This window comes from Gallus gallus, chromosome 23 (assembly GCF_016699485.2).
Source record: "Gallus gallus isolate bGalGal1 chromosome 23, bGalGal1.mat.broiler.GRCg7b, whole genome shotgun sequence".
NCBI lineage: Eukaryota > Metazoa > Chordata > Aves > Galliformes > Phasianidae > Gallus > Gallus gallus.
In genome coordinates, this window is record NC_052554.1 from 5,785,611 (window position 1) to 5,803,209 (window position 17,599).

The window sequence follows — 17,599 nt, forward strand, 5'->3', positions numbered from 1 at the left end:
ATTTGGGAAAAGAAAGCAATGAATCTGAGGGCCAAACTTGTCCAGAAGACGAGCACTGTCATGGCAGTCCTCTACCACTGTTCCACACTGGCTCTGCATCAGAGCCAGGCTGTGAGGCTGCCCTGCTGCCCTCAGCACCTGCCGAGCAGCACCTGTGGGGCACGGTATCCTCAGGGCAGGTCCTGGCACTGGAAGGGTCTCCTTGCACTGAGGGGTCCCCGATGGAGGCGGCCATCATCCAGCCAGGAGACCTGGCCCTGCTGTTCGCCTGCAGCTGGGAGGAGCAGCCGTGCCGTGCCGTGGGGAGTGGTGCTGCCAGCCCCGAAGGGCTCAGCACATCACCTGCTGCTCTCAGTGCCGGTCTGTGGGGCCCAGGGGGGCTTCCAGCTCTGGCTGACCCAGCGGTGCTGGGAGACCTGGAGGTGCCGGAGCCCTGGGCTCAGGAGGCAGCGCCGGGCGCCGGGGTTTTTACCAGGGATGCTGAGGAACCGTGCTCTGAGCACCTGCCCCTGGGTGCCGCCGCTGTGCCCTTGGTGGTAGAAGAGCTTCTGGAGGCCCCAGCGCCATTTGCTGATGTCCCCGTTGGTTCTGTGCCACCACTGCCAGAGGCCGACCCGTTCCTCCCCGGTGCTGGGGACTTTGGCAGCGGCCCGGTGCTGCTGCTCGCGGCCTGGCAGGATGCAGGTGACTCCGCCAGCATGGAGCAGCTGCTCAATAAGGCGCTGACTTTGGAGGATGAGCCCATTGCTGAGGGGGCTGCTCTGGATGGGGCTGAGGGCTGCACGCCGGGCCCTGTGGGGTCAGAGCCGGTGCCCGTGGGCTGCCCGGGACCCCCCGCCTCCGCCCCACGTGCAGAAGGGCCTCCTGCTCCAGCAGATGGATTCGTTCCAGATAATGAGGTATTTGTTGCTCAGGCGCTCGCAGACGGCGTTTCAGGCACAGAAATGGCTTTATGGCGCGGCGGAGGGGTGGGTGTGAAATCACAGCGTGCCGGATTGCTCACCAACACGGTCTGTGGGGTGCAGCGGTTGTCTGCTCAGTGCTCCCATCGGCCTGGGAGCTGCCCCCCGCCCCCAATTACACCTTGAAACTGTCAGGCAGAAAGTTTCTGTCTTTTTACAAGCAGAAGACTTTAACAGCTTGATACCCAAGGTGCTGCCCTAAAAATCAGTTGGCCTATGAGGGCACGTTGCCTCACTCGGACAGAATGGCAGCCTGGCCATGCAGTGCAGTGCTCACCAACCTCCGGAGAGCAGCTGTGCTGGATGGCAGCGTCCTGTGATGCAGTGAAAGCAGTGGGTCCTGGGCAACAAGGGCTTCCCGAGCGCGTGGGGTGGGGGGTCCAGGCTTTGTGGGAAGGGGGTTGAGCTCCTGCTGGGGTGGGGTTCATTTTGCTGCGCTTTGCTGTGGCTTTGGCATGAAGAGAGCCCGAGGGTGCGAGCGCGGCGGAGTTCCTGTAAGTGAGCACGGATTTACTGCTGTCTGGATTAGGAGAAATACCACTGAGGAGCCACCAGAAGTTAGTCAGCACCGAGAGCCCGGAGCAGCAGAATTACTCATCTCCTGCACTCTGCCACCCCTAAGAATGCCTGCAGATGGGCCGGGGAGGCTGCACTGGGAGCAGCGGGCTGCACCCCTGGGGGCTCTGCCTGTACCCCAGGGCACCACCTGTACTGTATGGACTGTAGGGTGTGCGGTGCTGCTGGGCGTTCACCCCTTTACCCCCTGTGCTGTGCCAATGGGGCTGTTGGCAGCTCTGGGTCCGGTGCTGCCGGTCTGTGCCCACCCCAAAGAGGTGGGGATGGAGCTGGGATGGAGGCGGTCAGCCCAGAGGTGGGAAAAGCAGGAGGTGAGGGATGCTGCAGGAGGTGTTCTGTGAAGGGAGGAGGAGCAGCTGTGTGTCTGCTCCCCAACACGTCTGTCCCACTGCTTTGGGGACTTTTTTTTTGCATGTCTTGCCATTTTCTGCATGGCCAAAGGTGGTTGTTAAATATTTGTTTCGTAGCTGAGTCACACCGAGGTTAATGAACTAAATCACTGGAATCTTTCACAAGCAAAGAAAAACAAGCGTGTTCAACATGCCGTGATTATCTCAATGATCCTCGTGCATCGCTGCACTCCTGGGCTGTATGTGTTGCAGGGATTTGCTGCCTGATGTTAGGGCTCGCTGCCTCCCTGCCCGGCTGCTGGAGTCCCAGCAGCTGTAATTGCAGTCAGTGCTGCTGTGCAGGGCTGGGCTGTGCATGGCCGGGGCTCACACCGTGCTGCGCTCCAGCAGTTGCGTGCCAGACTTATCAGCCTGCTGCTCGTGGGTTTGGCTGCTCTAACAGCCAACTCCATATATCAGCAGTAAGGGGAGAGGTGGCTGGGGAGTCAGTGATTTCATGTCACCGTTCACTGCTTCTAACCGTATGTGATTCTCCCTGAGCAAACAGCTCTGGACAGTGTCTCCCAGCACACCCTTGGTTTGTGCCCTTCAGCAGTCGGTCCTTCCCTGCCCCCCAGCACCAGGAGGTGTCCGTGGTGAAAATAGGGGCAGGAAATCCAGGCAGCCCCTCGTCCTCAGACAGAGCTGCGTTTTGGTGTTCCGCTTTTTGTGCCCATGTTCCTCCCGAGATAAAGCAGTTACCTGCTGCGGGGAGCTGCGCTGCCCGCCATCCGCCGCTCCGCTGGGAGGGGTTTTGCATTTTAGGCTCTGTTTCCAGGGGCATTTTTAGCTGCCGGCAGCAGCCGTGTATTCTTGGGCGCGTGAGGAGGAGGCGCAGTGGGGAGCGGACGCGGCTGCCTGCGGTCCCCGCTGCCTTCCAACGGAGCAAACGCTGCAGCGGGGCTGAGCGCTCCCATCCTTACAGCGCTGGCTGCGGGCTGACCTGCGCTCTGTGTGAGCTCGCAGTCCAAGGTCCCAGAATAAACAAGGAGGCACTGCGCTCCCTTTTTTGGGGATTGTGCTGTGGGGACGCGCGGGGCCGGGACTGCAGCGGCTCTGGAGCTGCGCTGAAGCACTGGTTGCCCCGTGGGATGGGGTTTTCCCCACTGCAGTGGGGGCTTCATTTGCTCTCTTCCTCCTTCCGTGTGAAATCTTTTTGGTTTTGAAAGCTTTTGCCCCCAGGATTCCTGGGCAAGGCCCTGCCAAACAAGTGGCGCGGTAAATGAGCAGCACATTAATTGCCTGTTGCCTTTGTCTTTCGCAACGCAGCCAGCTTCTCAGTGCCCATAATTCTGTGGCTTGCAGAACGTGGTGGTGCCGGGTCTCCGTTCTGCACTGCATCCCCTGAGAGCCGCTCTGGTTTTCCCAGCAGCGCAGTTTCCCGGTCGGATGGCTGAGCAGAGCTGCTGCTCTCCTTTCCTCCCCGATTTGCTTTCTGCCCCTCTCTCAGGTGCTCTGAAAGAGGGCATTTCCTGCTTCAGAGCGGGGGTGGATGTGAGTGGACCGACACTGTGCTCCTGGGATTCCCTGCTGCTGGATCGAGGCGGGGGAGGCGTTCAGGCAGACTTGCACAGCTCTAATAAGCCCCGTGCAACACGAGAGGCAGCAACTCGTGGGTCTGTTCCAGAGGAGAGTGCCCATTGTGTCCCCGGAATGATGGAGGGGTGGCAGAGCAGCATGCGGGTAATAAATAGCTTCTCTCTCCCACCCTTCCCTCGCCCAGCTGTTCCAGAAGGAGCAAGTGGATCCTCTCCAGCTAAAGCTGCAGCAAGTGAATGGAGTTGGCCAAGGACTCATCCAAAGCGCCGGGAAGAACTGTGATGTCCAAGGGCTGGAACATGACATGGAAGAGATCAACACCCGCTGGAACACCCTCAACAAGAAGGTGAGGGCTCGGGGAGGGGCCAGCAGCACAGGGGGCTGTGGGACCGCTGCCCCACATCCCTGATGGTGCTGCGTGCCCTGCAGGTGGCCCAGAGGATCGCCCAGCTGCAGGAGGCCCTGCTGCGCTGCGGGAAGTTCCAGGATGCCCTGGAGCCGTTGCTGAGCTGGCTGACTGACACCGAGGAGCTCATCTCCAACCAGAAACCTCCCTCTGCTGAGTACAAGGTGGTGAAAGCGCAGATCCAGGAGCAGAAGGTGAGCAGGCGCCGGGGGCAGGTGGGGCTGCTCGAAGTGATGTTTCGGAGTCCAGCTGTTACTGCATGGGTGTAGCAGGGACATCCTCAGGTCTGCTTTCTAACCGACTCTTCTGCTGCTTCCCCACAGCCTTGCAGTCCATTTGCCACACATACCATCTCTGTGGTTCAGTCACCAGTGTTCCCTCACTGTCACACCGCTGCTGGTTTTGCCAGTTGTCTGTTTTTCAGCCCCACATTTGGTTGTGTTTGTGCTGTGTCAGCAGCAGGCTGCTGTTGCCGTTACTGGTGGGGATTTGGGCAAAACGAATGCACAAACCATAGGAGCTGACCCAAGGCACAGCAGTGTTTGTAGAGATAACAGCCTGGGTCGCAGCCTGCCTTTGTGAACACGGGGATGAAAGTTCAAGTGCGGTCATGGTAAAACATTTCAGAAGTGCATTCCTATGGAGGCTCGGGCTGACTACAGAGGGCTTGATGAGGGAATGTGTAGTGAAGGTTCCAAACTTGATCTCAGTAGATCTGGGGGAAGGATGGGGAAAGCTCTGGAACACTCTCTGGCCCAGAAGTGCTTCGAGTTTCTTTTGAACTGGTTTTGGTGGTGGAGGCAGAGAGCAGTGGCTGCCCCGCTTGGGTGGCTTTGGGCTCAGCCCAGTGCTGATCAGCGGCTCTAAGGCACTGCTGGAAATTCGTTCTCTGAGGGATGCAAGAGGTTCTGCTGGTCAAATCCGGTAACTTCTGTCCCCCTTCCTCTCTCAGCTGCTGCAGCGACTCCTGGACGATCGCAAAGCCACCGTTGAGATGATCCAGGCGGAGGGTGGGCGCATCGCACAGTCAGCTGAGCCCGCAGACCGGGAGAAGATCACCGGGCAGCTGCAGAGCCTGGAGAGCCGCTGGGCAGCGCTGCTGTGCCGGGCGGCGGGCAGGTGAGCCCATGGATGCTGATGATCCCTGGCACTGTGGGTTCTGGTGGCTGCACACCAGGGACCTCCATCAAAGCCCGCTGCCTTGTGCTGGAGGCGCACAGATGTGTGGCGCTGCTGAACGTGCCCGGCTCTGCCGCCATTCTGCATTCCTGGCTTCGTTCCTCCTGGGCAGCATTGATAACCCACAGAAGCAAACAGTTTTGTTTGCTGGTCAGCACAGGACAGGCTTCTCTTGCCATTCACAGTCCCCCAGCGCCTTACAGAGTTCGGCCACTTGCACGCGCAGACTGTGACGGTGGCATTGCTTTTATTGCTGTCGGATTTGATGGCGGGGCTGGCTTCTGGCTGGAGCTGAGGTTTCTGTTCCCCTCACACCCTGAGTGCTGCAGGTGTTGGTTCCCCCCTCAACCCCGTGGCCACAGCAGCACAGGCAACAACGTGCGGCCACCTGGCAGAGATCTCTGTGCAGACACATCCTGGAAACCACAGCTGGAAAACATGAGAAATCAAAGCCAGTTTGGGAGCTGAATTAGATAGCAGTGGTTTACAATGGCAGGGAAGGGCTCAGATTAAAAAAATTCCCTGCAGGGGATGGATGTTATTTTTATTCCTCTAAGCTTTAACATTTAGCTTTAACAGCAGCATCCTGTTGACACCTTTCTGCTGCCTGAGTCTGCAAGCTGCTGGCTGCTGCATCAGCTGATATGCCAGGTTACACAGCCAGTGCTGAGGGCCAGATCTGACCTCCCCAGGTGTGAAATGGCCGCAGATGGGGATGGGTTCACCCATCCTTAATGGCAGTGTGGGAACACTGAGGGCTCGGCCACGAGCTGGCTGTGTTGGAGGATCTCAGAGGTTGGGATATTGACAGAAGTGGAATAAAGGAAACCTTTCTGCCACCTTTACTGGCGAATGAGCTGCACGTTAAAGGAACAGCTGCAAAAAAGCAATTATTCTGCATTTTCTCTGCACTGCTTTTGTGTCTGCGTAGCAGCTTTGCCAGACAGGGTGTCACCCCACGCCGCTCAGAGCTCCTTCTGTTCCCTCTTTCTGAAGTATTTCCACTTTGGATCCTGATTTGGTTGAACCCATTGCCATCTCCTGGTGCAGAGCCCTGTTGGCTGCGGGGCAGTGCCTTCTCTTGGAGCTGCCTTCTGTTCCTTCCTCCAAAGGGAAGCTGCTCCTCAGTGATCCGTTGCATCCCAATTACAGGCAGAAGCAGCTGGAGGACATCCTGGTGCTGGCAAAGCAGTTCCATGAGACCACAGAGCCTGTGTCAGACTGGCTGTCTGTGACGGAGAAGAAGTTGGCCAACTCGGAGCCCATCGGCACACAGACTGCCAAGATCCAGCAGCAGATCAGCCGGCACAAGGTGGGGCCGGGGGGTTCTGGGGGGGTTGGGGCTCTGTGGGTGTCTGCTGTGGTGAGGTGGGTGTCGGTGCCAGCGATCCTTGGAGGTGGCCGGAGGGGCCCTGCAGGTGCTGCACCTCCAAAGGCTGCAGGCGCCAGCCCTGCGGACAGCGTTCAGCAGAAGCCTTTGCACCGTGCAATGAGGCGTCTGCTCCTGCATAGAAGAGCCGTCCTCATCTTCATGTTTCTGTTCAGCATTGTTTTTTAATACACCTTGCCCATTTGCGGGTGGGTTTTGCATCACGTTCGTTCCTTCCGTTGCATTTGCCATTTCTGTTCTGCTTTTGTTTTATCTTTTCTTTTTGTTAAATCTCATCTTTTCCGCTCATTTTTATTTTGTTGTCCATTTTGTCGCCCCGGCTTTCAGGCTCTAGAGGAGGACATTGAGGGCCACGCGGCCGACGTGGCCCACGCGGTGCGTGTCGGGCAGGCGCTGTCCGCCCTGAGCTGCGCCGCCGAGCAGCGGCTGCTGGCAGAGAAGTTGGAGTCTCTGCAGGGCCGTTACGGGGAGGTCCGCGAGCGGTGCTGCCGGAAGGCGGCTCTGCTGGAGCAGGCCCTGTGTAACGCCCGGCTCTTTGGGGAGGAGGAGGTGGAAGTGCTCAACTGGCTGGCTGAGGTCGAGGACAAGCTCGGCTCGGTATCCGTAAAGGATTACAAACGGGACGTCCTGCAGAAGCAGCATGCTGACCAGCTGGTATTTTCCGTTTTTCTTCCATTTTATGTTATTTATTTTGTCGCATTTATCCATTTTGTTTTGTTCTTTCCATTTGTTTCTGGTCTGACTTTAATTTTGGCCGGCAGCAGAACAAGCTGTGAGTTTTCTAGGCTGGGAGAAGTGTAAAGAGATGACGTGTTAGAAACAGTGACTGAAGCCCCAAAAAGGGGTTTCCCAGGGGAAGCTTCACATGTTTCAGTTGCTTTGTGAGCAATGTCTGTGCAAGCTTGGCCACCCCGTGCCTTTAGAAGGCTGGATGCTGCTTCCAAGAATGTGAATGTGAAAAGCCCGGTGGGTTTCCAGGCTAGGCTGGCCACCAAAGAAGCAGGTCTGCTTCTGCTCCGTGAGGGCTGTGCAAAGCTCTTTTCAAGAGGAAGTTCTTCAGCTGTGCACACCTGAAAGTTTGCAATGATTTTAGCTCTGTGTTTTGAACCTTTGGTCCCAGAAATCCCAGTAAGTCGCTCAGCAGCAGAACTGGGGTCAGAGCGGTTGCACCCTTCCTGTGCTGGTGAGAGCAGGCTGTGCTCTCCTTAGCATCCCGGGCCGGGGGTGCGGGTGCAGCCTGCAGAGGGATAACTCCAGTTTGGCTTTCTGTCCAGGCTCTGAACGAGGAAATTGTGAACAGGAAGAAGAATGTGGATCAAGCCATCAGAAATGGGCAGGCTCTCCTGAAGCAAACCACAGGTAATGCCGGGCTGGAAACACCCGACCCTGCATGGTGCTCGCTGGGTCAGTGCAGTGCAGAGGAGACTGCTCTCTCTTGGATCCAATTTCCTCTTGGGTCTTCCCACAGTAGCTGCTGTGCTTCCAGACCTGGATGCTGAGCCCCATGAGTTCCAGCTTAACAAATCCCAAACACCACCCTGAGCTCTGAGAGCGGTGATTCCCACCCCTGCGCTCAGTGCTGAGCAGCCCTGTATCACCAGGGAGGGTTTTCTCATTGCATCCAGCTGCTAAGTCACATAGAAAGAGATTAAAAATACCCCAAGCCCTTTCCTAATATTGCTTTCCCATACTGAGCAGTTGTTGCTGTTGCCACGTGGGTGTGAGTTTGTGTTTATGAGTGGGAAGAGAGGTCGGGGCAATGCATTTCCTTCAGATGTGGTCTGCTCCGAGCAGATGTGCAGCCCTCTGTCCTTGTGGGAGCCCTGGAGCAGGAAGAGGAATTACAAAGAATTTGGCTTGCAATTTCGCGTCCCTTCGGAAATAGCAGTGGAGAGTGAATTGGACCTTTTTTCTTGGAACTGTGACATATTAGTCAAGGACTGAGACCCCGTGGCTTTGGGGCTTGTGGCAAAGCAAAGCTTCACAGCACATTTCCTTCCTATTCTAGGAAAGGGGTGGCTGTTACCCTGGCTGGCAGAAAATGTCAGCTCCGAGAGCAGCTTCCTGGCTGCGAAAATAGGCTGTTAAGTTGCACAGACGTGCAGAGAAGTGAGACTGAAAGCAGCTATTTAAAATGAGGGGACAGGGCAGCTGGCTGCTGTGGGCTCTCCATCCATTGTCACTTATGCCCTGTTGCTGTCCCACAGGGGAGGAGGTGCTGCTCATCCAGGAGAAGCTGGATGGGATTAAGACCCGCTACTCGGACATCACTGCCGCCAGCTCCAAGGCGCTGCGCACACTGGAGCAGGCTCGCCAGCTGGCCACCAAGTTCCAGTCCACGCATGAGGAGCTCAATGCCTGGATGAGCAAAGTGGAGGATGAGCTGGCGTCCAGTGGGGGACAGTCCCCAGCCAGCGAGCAGATACCCCAGTTCCAGCAGAGGCAGAAGGTGGGGTGCTCAAAGCAGCATGTGGGGATGTGAGAGCCACGTGGGATGAGAGCCAGTAGGGTCTGCTCACTGCCTGGGGGAGGAACGTGGGATACGTGGCCTGGCAGTGTGTTACGAGGGAATGGAAATGGGGGACACTGCTCACACATCTGGAGGAATCGTAGCATCACAGAACGGTTGGGCTGGAAGGGACCTGAGAGCCCCCCCATCTCCTGCCATGGGCTGGTTGCCCCCCACCAGCTCAGGCTGCCCAGCCACAGCCTCGGGCACCTCCAGGGATGGGAGGATCCCAGTCCCCAAACCTCAGGGGGTGCTGGGGGGTGCCCGGTGTCTGGCGTTGCCGCCCTGAAGGGCCGTGGCCATTCCTTCCTCCCAGGAGCTGAAGAAGGAGGTGATGGAGCAGCGGCTCGTCCTGGACACGGTGAACGAGGTGAGCCGGGCGCTGCTGGAGCTCGTGCCATGGCGAGCCCGCGAGGGGCTGGACAAGCTCGTCTCCGACACCAACGAGCGGTACAAGCTGGTCAGTGACACCGTCAGGCAGCGGGTGGAGGAGATCGATGCTGCCATTCAGAGGTCCCAGCAGGTGAGCTGAGGGACACCGCGGCCTGGGGAGCATTCCTGGGCCTTAGCAGTTTCTCCCCATGCCCGTGATGGAAGGGGGCGGTGCCCCACTCTGCTCAGCGGGGGCGGCTGTGCTGTGCCCCACTCCGTGCCTGACTGCTCCTCTCCTCTCCCCACACCAGTATGAGCAGGCGGCCGACGCGGAGCTGGCCTGGGTGGCTGAGACCAAGCGCAAGCTGATGGCGCTCGGAGCCATCCGGCTGGAGCAGGACCAGACCACGGCCCAGCTGCAGGTGCAGAAGGTACGGCGCGGTGAGCCGGGCTGGGGGGGCTCGGGGTGGTTTGGCCCTGAGAGGCTCCGTGCACCAAGAGAAACACAGCGTTTGTCCTTCATGAGTAACAGCAAAAGTGAAGGTTGCGGATTTAGACAAATGAAGCGTTGGGTTTCTGAAGGAGAAATCCTTGAGGTGCTCCGGGTGCCGGATGGGCGCTCACACACATCAAAGTGGGGGATGTGCAGACGCCCGGCCATGCTGTGCCCCCCATGGCAAGCTGTGCCTTACAGAAACGCACCTACTGATTGACGAGGGTCCCTTCACGTCGGCTCTGCGCTCATTGTTCCTTCCAGTGGGGGACTCCTCGTTTCCCTCGCAGCAGCCAGACGTGGAACAAAGAGGAGCTTTTTTTTAATATCTTTGAGATGAGCTCATGCCTGAAAGAACGTGCACTTCAAATAAATGGCCCTTTTCTTCCTCCGCCAGCCCCGGCAATCAGAGCAGTGTACGTGCTTATGGATTCCGTGCCTTCAAAATAGAAAAACCAAACCACAATGCATTGTTATAATGGAGGGAGCTGCAGCATTGAGCATTAAGCTCCGCTGAGCTCAGCCTGGCTTCCTGCTGCTTATGGGTGGTGTTCGGTGTGTGGACCTGGGGAACAGCAGAGTTGTTGGTGGATGCACTTCTGGATAGCATCGCTTTGGGTGGTTGTGGTGTCGGCTGCACTGATGGCACGTGGGTGGCAGAGCCCTTCCTGTGCACTGTGCCCACACGGCCCTGCGTTGCTGCAGGTTTCCAGTGCGTGGGGCAGTGACCCGGGTGTGGGTGTTGCTTGGTGTCTGACCCTGTGCCTAATTCTGAGTGCCATTTTCAGGCTTTTTGAAACAGAGAGCGTAGAGTAGATGAGTAATAAGGAAGAAATGCAGGAATCCGCGCTCTCAGCCAGAATTTCAGGGTGCCACGGGACGCTCGTGCTGAGCTCGGTGCAGTCTGCAGTGCTGGCAGGGGGTGCGGGGGGGAGACGGGGCCCTGTTCTCATCCCTTCCCTTCCTTCAGAGGTTTCCTTTTTGCAGGCTTTTTCCATCGACATTATCCGGCACAAAGACTCCATGGATGAGCTGTTCAGCCAACGCAATGAGATCTTCGGGACGTGTGGGGAAGAGCAGAAGGCTGTTCTGCAGGTGAGCTCGGCCGGGGTTCGGTGCTGCGGGAGGTGGGCAGGGCAGGCAGGGGCGAGCGCTCCGCTCCTGCACAGCCTGAAGGTGTTGAAAGTTACTCCATCTTCAGCATTCCCACCAGTGACACTTCGTGGAGATCTCTTTATGTTTATTACCCTCTGTTATTGCTTTGTGTGCATGGAGCGCGGCCTCCTCTCGTCCGGGCACAGCGTGCGGCCGGCAGCTCCCGCACCTTCCGCAGCCATCGCCGCCTCTCCTTCCTGTTCCTTTTAGGAGAAAACAGAGTCCCTGGTGCAGCAGTACGAGGCCGTGAGCCAGCTCAACTCGGAGCGCTACGCTCGCCTGGAGCGCGCGCAGGTCCTGGTCAACCAGTTCTGGGAGACCTACGAGGAGCTGAGCCCCTGGATCGAGGAGACGCAGGCCCTGATCTCCCAGCTGCCCCCTCCGGCCATCGACCACGAGCAGCTCAAGCAGCAGCAGGAGGACATGAGGGTGAGGCGGTGCTGGGTGAGGTGGTGCTCACGGGGTCAGAGTGGACGCTTTCCTCATATTCTTTGTCCCGTTTTTTCCTTTTTGGGGATCCTACGAGGGTGCCTTAGTGCTGCCAAGTGGAAATCTCACTGCCATACAGATGGAACCCAGGGGAGCCTGGCTGCCTCTGGATCTCTTGCCCGGTGGTGGCAAGGAGAGCAGCATTGTGCTTTTAGGGTAGACAGATGCAAAGAAAAGTTTCTGTCTCATCCCCTTCGGGGCGGGGGGGGGGGTCTGTGGCCCCAGCAGGCGCTGTGCTGGTGTGCATGATGGCCGTGCTGGGGAGAGGTGAGCTCCATGTGCTCACAGATGCTGGGTCAGGACGTCGGTGGTGTGCACGCACTGCCAGATGCAGTCCTTGCTCTTTATTTCGCCGTGTGAAATAAATACACAGCCGCTTTTTGTACATTTCTAAACAATTGCCTTCCCTCCCCCCTTGCTCCTCATTCCCTAGCAACTGAGAGAGTCTATTGCTGAACATAAGCCTCATATTGACAAGCTGCTGAAAATCGGACCGCAGCTCAAGGATCTCAACCCTGAGGAGGGGGAGATGGTGCAGAAAAAGTACTCGACAGCAGAGGCCATGTATGCCAAAATCAAGGAGGAGGTGTGCCAGCGGGCTCTCGCACTCGATGAAGCCGTCTCGCAGTCCACTCAGGTACGCTTCTGGGGCGCCGGGCAGCCACGTCCTGCAGCAGGTCCTCAAACCCTGTGCGGGGTGCAGGAGAGGCAGACACCTTCAGGGTGGTTTCAGCCGACTGCTGGGCAGTTCTGCTCCACAGTGCCTGCAGGAGGAAGGGAGGAGGAGTTTGAATTCTGATGTGGTAAATAGTCATAAATGTTTATGGCCTCAATAACGATACTCATTCAGTGGGGCCATCCTGGCATCTGCCCAAGGCTGGGAGGGCCCAGGGAGCCCCTTTGGACAGCTTGGAGAGAGAAGTTTCGTTTCTGATAAGCGAAGCACTGCTGTATGTGAGCAGCACGGGGTCAACTGTAGGGGAGAGATAAGTGTCCCAGGGCCTGGGCACCCCCAGGGGACACTGCGGGTCGGTGGCTGCAGAGCAGGGGTAGGAGAGGAAGGGCAGAGATTGGAGGTGCCGAAGTCCAGGGAAAGGTAAAGAGCTCCTGGCAGCCGGATGCAGGCCAAAGGTTCCCAGGTAGCTGCATCTCACCCCGTGGTCCTGCAGTGCTGCTGGTTTTTGTCACGTCTGGGTTTTATTTTCTTTATTCCTGTATTGTTTAGTCACTTCTCTTGGTTTGCATTGTATTAACTCCGAGTTTTTCCCCCCACACACATCCCTCCCGTCTCATCTCTCACTCACATTGTGGATTGTGTTATCTGTGTGTGTTGCTGCCTGTTCCTGTCTTCCCCACATGGTCTCATTTCATTGTTGTGTTGACTGCGCCCCACCATTGCAGATTACGGAGGTAAGCGCCGCTGGGATCGATGTTCATTTACACTCCTTGGGCTGAAGCGATTCTGTTTTACACTCAGACTTTCCTTTCTGGTTCACGCATAGCGCAGCTGACCTTGCTTAAGAATTAATTCTGAAAGGGGAAAAAAAAGTCCTGTTTCTGGGATGGCTTTGGTTGCGCTGCCACCTGGTTTCAGCTGCGGGCAGCTTCTGCTGGGAATGCTTTGTGCAAGCCAGAGGTTTTGCTTTTGGAGCAGGTGACACCGGTGCACGGAGCTTCCTGCTCCAGCTGAGCTTCCCTTTGCTCCTGCTTGTTGGCTAAGGCAGCGTGCTGTGATCAACTTTGCACCGAGGGCCCATCTCGTCTCTGCTGGTGGCACCTTTGGCCAAGGCAGCACAGATGTTCTGCAGAGGCAGCCCTGGGGCTGGCAGTGGGGCACAGCAGAGCTGCCCACCGTCTGTCCTGCAGAGATGATTTGGGGTCTTTAAGGCCAAAGTTGACTTTACAAAAAACGAAACCGGCAGACCCTGCTAGACCCTCTTCCTTGGCTTTCTGGTGTTGCTTTTGGTGAAGCCCCAGTTCCATGGTGCTCCTCCCTGTGCGCATGCAGCTCTCCACCACCTCCCTGACCGTGCCAGGGTGGTTTTCTTGCGAGCGCTGCACCGAGCGGAGGTTTCCTCCAGCACCGAACACAGCAGGCACTTCTCCGTCAGCGTCTCTGCGCAGATGCTGAAACAAGTGGGATTTGGTTTGGCTGTCACGCTGCCCATCTGCCAGGAGTGGGACAGCAGTCAAAATGTGAGCGGCACGGGGTTGAATGCCTGTGCCAGCTTCGGGAGCTTGTTTGGCTGAGGTGTGGTTTGACTTTGGGCTGGCGCAGCCCGGGGCTGTTTGCAGCAAACAGAGCCCATGCAGCACAAACAGGAGGCTGCAGGTTGGCAACGCTTGTCTTCTGCAGGAGGCCGCTGGGTGCAGCGCTGGGGGCTGTTGTGCGGGCGGGGGGATGCGGTGCTGCTGCTCCCGTCTCACTGCCCTGATGGATTTGCTCCTCTCCAGTTCCACGACAAGATCGAGCCGATGCTGGAGGCGCTGGAGGCCCTCTCCTCCCGCCTGCGCATGCCGCCCCTCATTCCTGCCGAGGTTGATAAGATCCGGGAGTGCATCAGCGAGAACAAAAACGCCACGGTGGAGCTGGAGAAGCTGCAGCCTTCCTTCGAGGCTCTGAAGCGGCGCGGGGAGGAGCTGGTCGGCAGGTCGCAGGGCGCGGATAAGGACCTGGCAGCAAAAGGTACTCAGGGTGGATGTAGTGAGAGGGGTTTGCTGGGTGTTGGCACTGCCCGGCTCCGCCGTGTCCCAGCTGGAGCAGACAGGGGCACTTGGGGCTGCTCAGGCTGTCACCGTGAGCTGTGGCCCCTGTGAAATGATCTGTTGGTGTCGATTCACCTCCTAATGGAAGGAAGGAGCATCCCCAGCACAAAAAGACCTCTTAACACCATTTCAAGGTGCTCGTTGGCACCTTTGTTGGCAGCTCAACAGGCAACTCATGAGCTGAGTGTGCAGACTTCATGCTAGAGCTGGCTTCAACAGAGCATCGTTGGGGGAGAGAGTATGGGCAAACTTGCCCTGAGCTTCTCTGTGCATAAGGAGAGGTTTTCTTCTGCAAACTGGGGTTCCTCCTGTCCCTCAGTATCTCCGCAGTTAATGTTCCAATGGTCCCATCCATATTCCTGCTTCAATATTCTGTTGGCTATTTCTAAGTGGAAAGTGTTAGCAAATTGCTTTTTGGGTGTAAAAAGGTGTTCTTGTGGCAAGGCAGTCTTCTCCACTGAATGTTTTCTTTCCTGCTCTCAGTAATCCAGGATAAGTTGGATCAGATGGTCTTCTTCTGGGAAGACATCAAAGCTCGGGCAGAGGAACGTGAGATGAAGTTCCTCGATGTCCTGGAGCTTGCAGAGAAGTTCTGGTATGACATGGCAGCCCTCCTGACTACTATCAAAGACACGCAGGACATCGTTCATGACCTGGAGAGCCCAGGGATTGACCCATCCATCATCAAGCAGCAGGTGGAAGCGGCAGAGGTGAGGAGTGTGGGACTGTACCCCTCTCTGGAGCTTGTCTGCACCCATCAGTAAGCTCACTTAGGGTAGATCTTAAATAACGTGGCCGTAAAACACTATTGTAGGCAGCCAGATTATGAGGCGTTGTTGTCATTGTAATTTGGAACTTCAGGGGAAAAACAGAAGTCTTATTTTGCATTTCCTTCTCCACCTCCGCCTCCCCTCTTCCAGACAAGGAAATGATCCTTAAATCACTTCTTTTGCTGCAGTTTTGGGAAGCTTATCAAGCATGTGGTCATAGTTGTGCCCACTTGTTTGAGGGATGTGCAGGTTTGCACAGTTCTGCTCCCAGTCTGCACAGGAGGCGTTTGAGTGCTGCCTGGCGTGGGAGGGATGCACTGAGATTTTGGTTAGTCTGGAGATGGGTGTAAAGCTGGATGGGCTCGGATTTCTTTATTTCTTTGTGGTTGTTTCAGGTAAATGGAGAAATCCACTGCAGGTGTTTGCTGGTCGGACCTCCCGGGGCCGGCATGTTACCTCATGTGTCACTCTTTGCTAAGTCTGTCCTTTCTATTTGTTTTATAACCATTCTGACTTTGGTTTGCATCTTTTGAGTCTCCAAAATGAACGCCCGTATTGACAAAGCACTCCTGTAAACAGTGCATCTCCTGTAAACAACATCCTCAGTGGGGCTGTTCAGGCACAATAAGGTCAAGCTAAATACAGAATTCCTTGGTTTAGCTCCTTCAAACCATGCAGACAGCACTGCCGCCGTGCCCACAGGTGGGAGCAGGGCGGCCGTGGCAGTGCTGCTGAGCAGGGCACCCATCTGCTTGCTCTGTGTCACGGGGCCGGGTCTGGCTTTGGGCTGTTGGCCAGGGTGCAGGATGGGTCCCACATAGAAAGGACTCTTCCTCCCATTCACGGGGAATTTTTGGAAAAGCGTTTAATAATAAACATTTTCCTTCCATCATGATGTTGTGTGCAGACTATTAAGGAGGAAACGGATGGCTTGCATGAAGAGCTGGAGTTCATCCGACTCCTTGGAACTGATCTAATTTTTGCATGTGGTGAAACTGAGAAACCAGAAGTGAAAAAGAGCATTGATGAGGTAGGAAAAGCAGCAGCCTCTTATTCACACAGAATGAGGGAGGAGCTCGCATGGAAGAGCCTAACCAGTTTTGTGGGCAATCTTCTGCAGATGAACAATGCATGGGAAAATCTAAACAAAACTTGGAAGGAGAGGCTTGAGAAGCTCGAAGAGGCCATGCAGGCAGCTGTGCAATACCAGGATACTCTGCAAGTAAGAGACAGGGCTGTTCGTGGGCAGTGGGCAGACCTCGGGAGCAGCACTGTGAATCCTCTCCATGAAGGATATGTATTAATGCAAGGCAGGAAGATGTTTCCTGTGTGAATGTTTGCATCCTCTGTTAGACCCTGAGCTCACAACCAGCTCCAAGCAGCAGCAGATGGTTGACTGCATCTGTCTTCCCCAGTCTGCCTTTGCTTCTGCACAGCATAGCAGGATGGGGCTGGCTGCCATCACGGCCCTATGGGAGCGGGGAGGTGGAAGACAGGAGGGTGTGCTGGAGGCAGCATCTCTGCCCCAGAGGAAAAGTGGGGTGCTTGCACAGTGACAGAGGGACCCTTCCTCTTTTCTACCAATGTCTGCCCTCGTTTCAGGCCATGTTTGACTGGCTGGATAACGCTGTGATTAAGCTGTGCAACATGTCTCCTGTGGGCACCGACCTCAACACGGTTAAGGAGCAGATGAATGAGATGAAGGTACGTGGGTGGAGTCACACTGCTTCTCCAATGCTTTGCATCGCAGAGCTCTCACTCCAATGATTCATTTTGTTCTGGTTTTTGTCCTGCTTGTTTTGGCAGGAGTTTAAAATGGAGGTTTACCAGCAGCAGATTGAGATGGAAAAGCTTAATCACCAAGGTGAACTGATGCTAAAAAAAGCTACAGATGAGACAGACAGAGACATCATAAAGGAGCCCCTGACAGAGCTGAAACATCTCTGGGAGAATTTGGGCGAGAAGATTGCTCACAGACAGGTACAGGGGAGGCCTGGGTTCGTTCAAGGCGGGTTTGAAGTTCACTTGGATGCTCCCACTCCTTCCTGACTTAAACGTTCCTTTTCCTCCCTGCCATCGCTCAGCACAAGCTCGAAGCCGCCCTCCTGGCCCTGGGTCAGTTCCAGCACGCGCTGGCAGAGCTGATGGCCTGGCTGACCCACACCGAGGAGCTGCTCGATGCGCAGAAGCCCATCAATGGAGACCCAAAAGTCATTGAGGTTGAACTTGCGAAGCACCACGTGAGTTCCCCAATGCATGCCATTTGTTTGATCCATTCCCGTCGCTGGGTTTTCACTCTTGTGAAGGGTTTGAGTTGGTTCAAGTCCATGAGAGCATGCTGGAATTAAGCAGACGTTTTGGAGAGGCGTCCAACACTTTCCCAACGTGTCTGTTAGGTGCTGAAGAACGACGTCCTGGCCCACCAAGCGACCGTGGACACGGTGAACAGAGCAGGCAATGAGCTCCTGGAGTCGAGCGCAGGGGACGACGCCAGCAGCCTTCGGAACCGCCTGGAGGGGCTGAATGCGTGCTGGGAGGCGGTGCTGCAGAAGACGGAGGAGAGGGAGCAGCAGCTGCAGTCCACCCTGCAGCAGGTGGGGGCAC

At 56.4% G+C, this 17,599-nt stretch overlaps 1 protein-coding gene across 22 annotated transcripts in view; it reads left to right on the forward strand.

Annotated features, from left to right (window-relative positions):
• The window catches only part of MACF1 (microtubule-actin crosslinking factor 1), a 114,705-nt gene that overhangs the window by 81,905 nt on the left and 15,201 nt on the right, over positions 1-17,599 (forward strand). For 9 of the 22 annotated variants that reach the window (XM_046903602.1, XM_015297901.4, XM_015297903.4 and 6 more), the window contains 21 exons: positions 3,651-3,812; positions 3,896-4,066; positions 4,825-4,991; positions 6,204-6,363; positions 6,769-7,095; positions 7,716-7,800; positions 8,649-8,890; positions 9,267-9,473; positions 9,634-9,753; positions 10,803-10,910; positions 11,181-11,399; positions 11,893-12,096; positions 12,861-12,869; positions 13,914-14,145; positions 14,709-14,935; positions 15,903-16,025; positions 16,116-16,217; positions 16,598-16,699; positions 16,802-16,975; positions 17,080-17,235; positions 17,392-17,589. In XM_046903602.1, coding sequence (XP_046759558.1) covers positions 3,651-3,812; positions 3,896-4,066; positions 4,825-4,991; positions 6,204-6,363; positions 6,769-7,095; positions 7,716-7,800; positions 8,649-8,890; positions 9,267-9,473; positions 9,634-9,753; positions 10,803-10,910; positions 11,181-11,399; positions 11,893-12,096; positions 12,861-12,869; positions 13,914-14,145; positions 14,709-14,935; positions 15,903-16,025; positions 16,116-16,217; positions 16,598-16,699; positions 16,802-16,975; positions 17,080-17,235; positions 17,392-17,589 — 3,495 coding nt within the window. The remainder of the gene's footprint in view (positions 1-3,650; positions 3,813-3,895; positions 4,067-4,824; positions 4,992-6,203; positions 6,364-6,768; positions 7,096-7,715; positions 7,801-8,648; positions 8,891-9,266; positions 9,474-9,633; positions 9,754-10,802; positions 10,911-11,180; positions 11,400-11,892; positions 12,097-12,860; positions 12,870-13,913; positions 14,146-14,708; positions 14,936-15,902; positions 16,026-16,115; positions 16,218-16,597; positions 16,700-16,801; positions 16,976-17,079; positions 17,236-17,391; positions 17,590-17,599) is intronic. The other 13 variants (XM_040651833.2, XM_015297905.4, XM_040651835.2 and 10 more) reach the window with 3 other exon arrangements.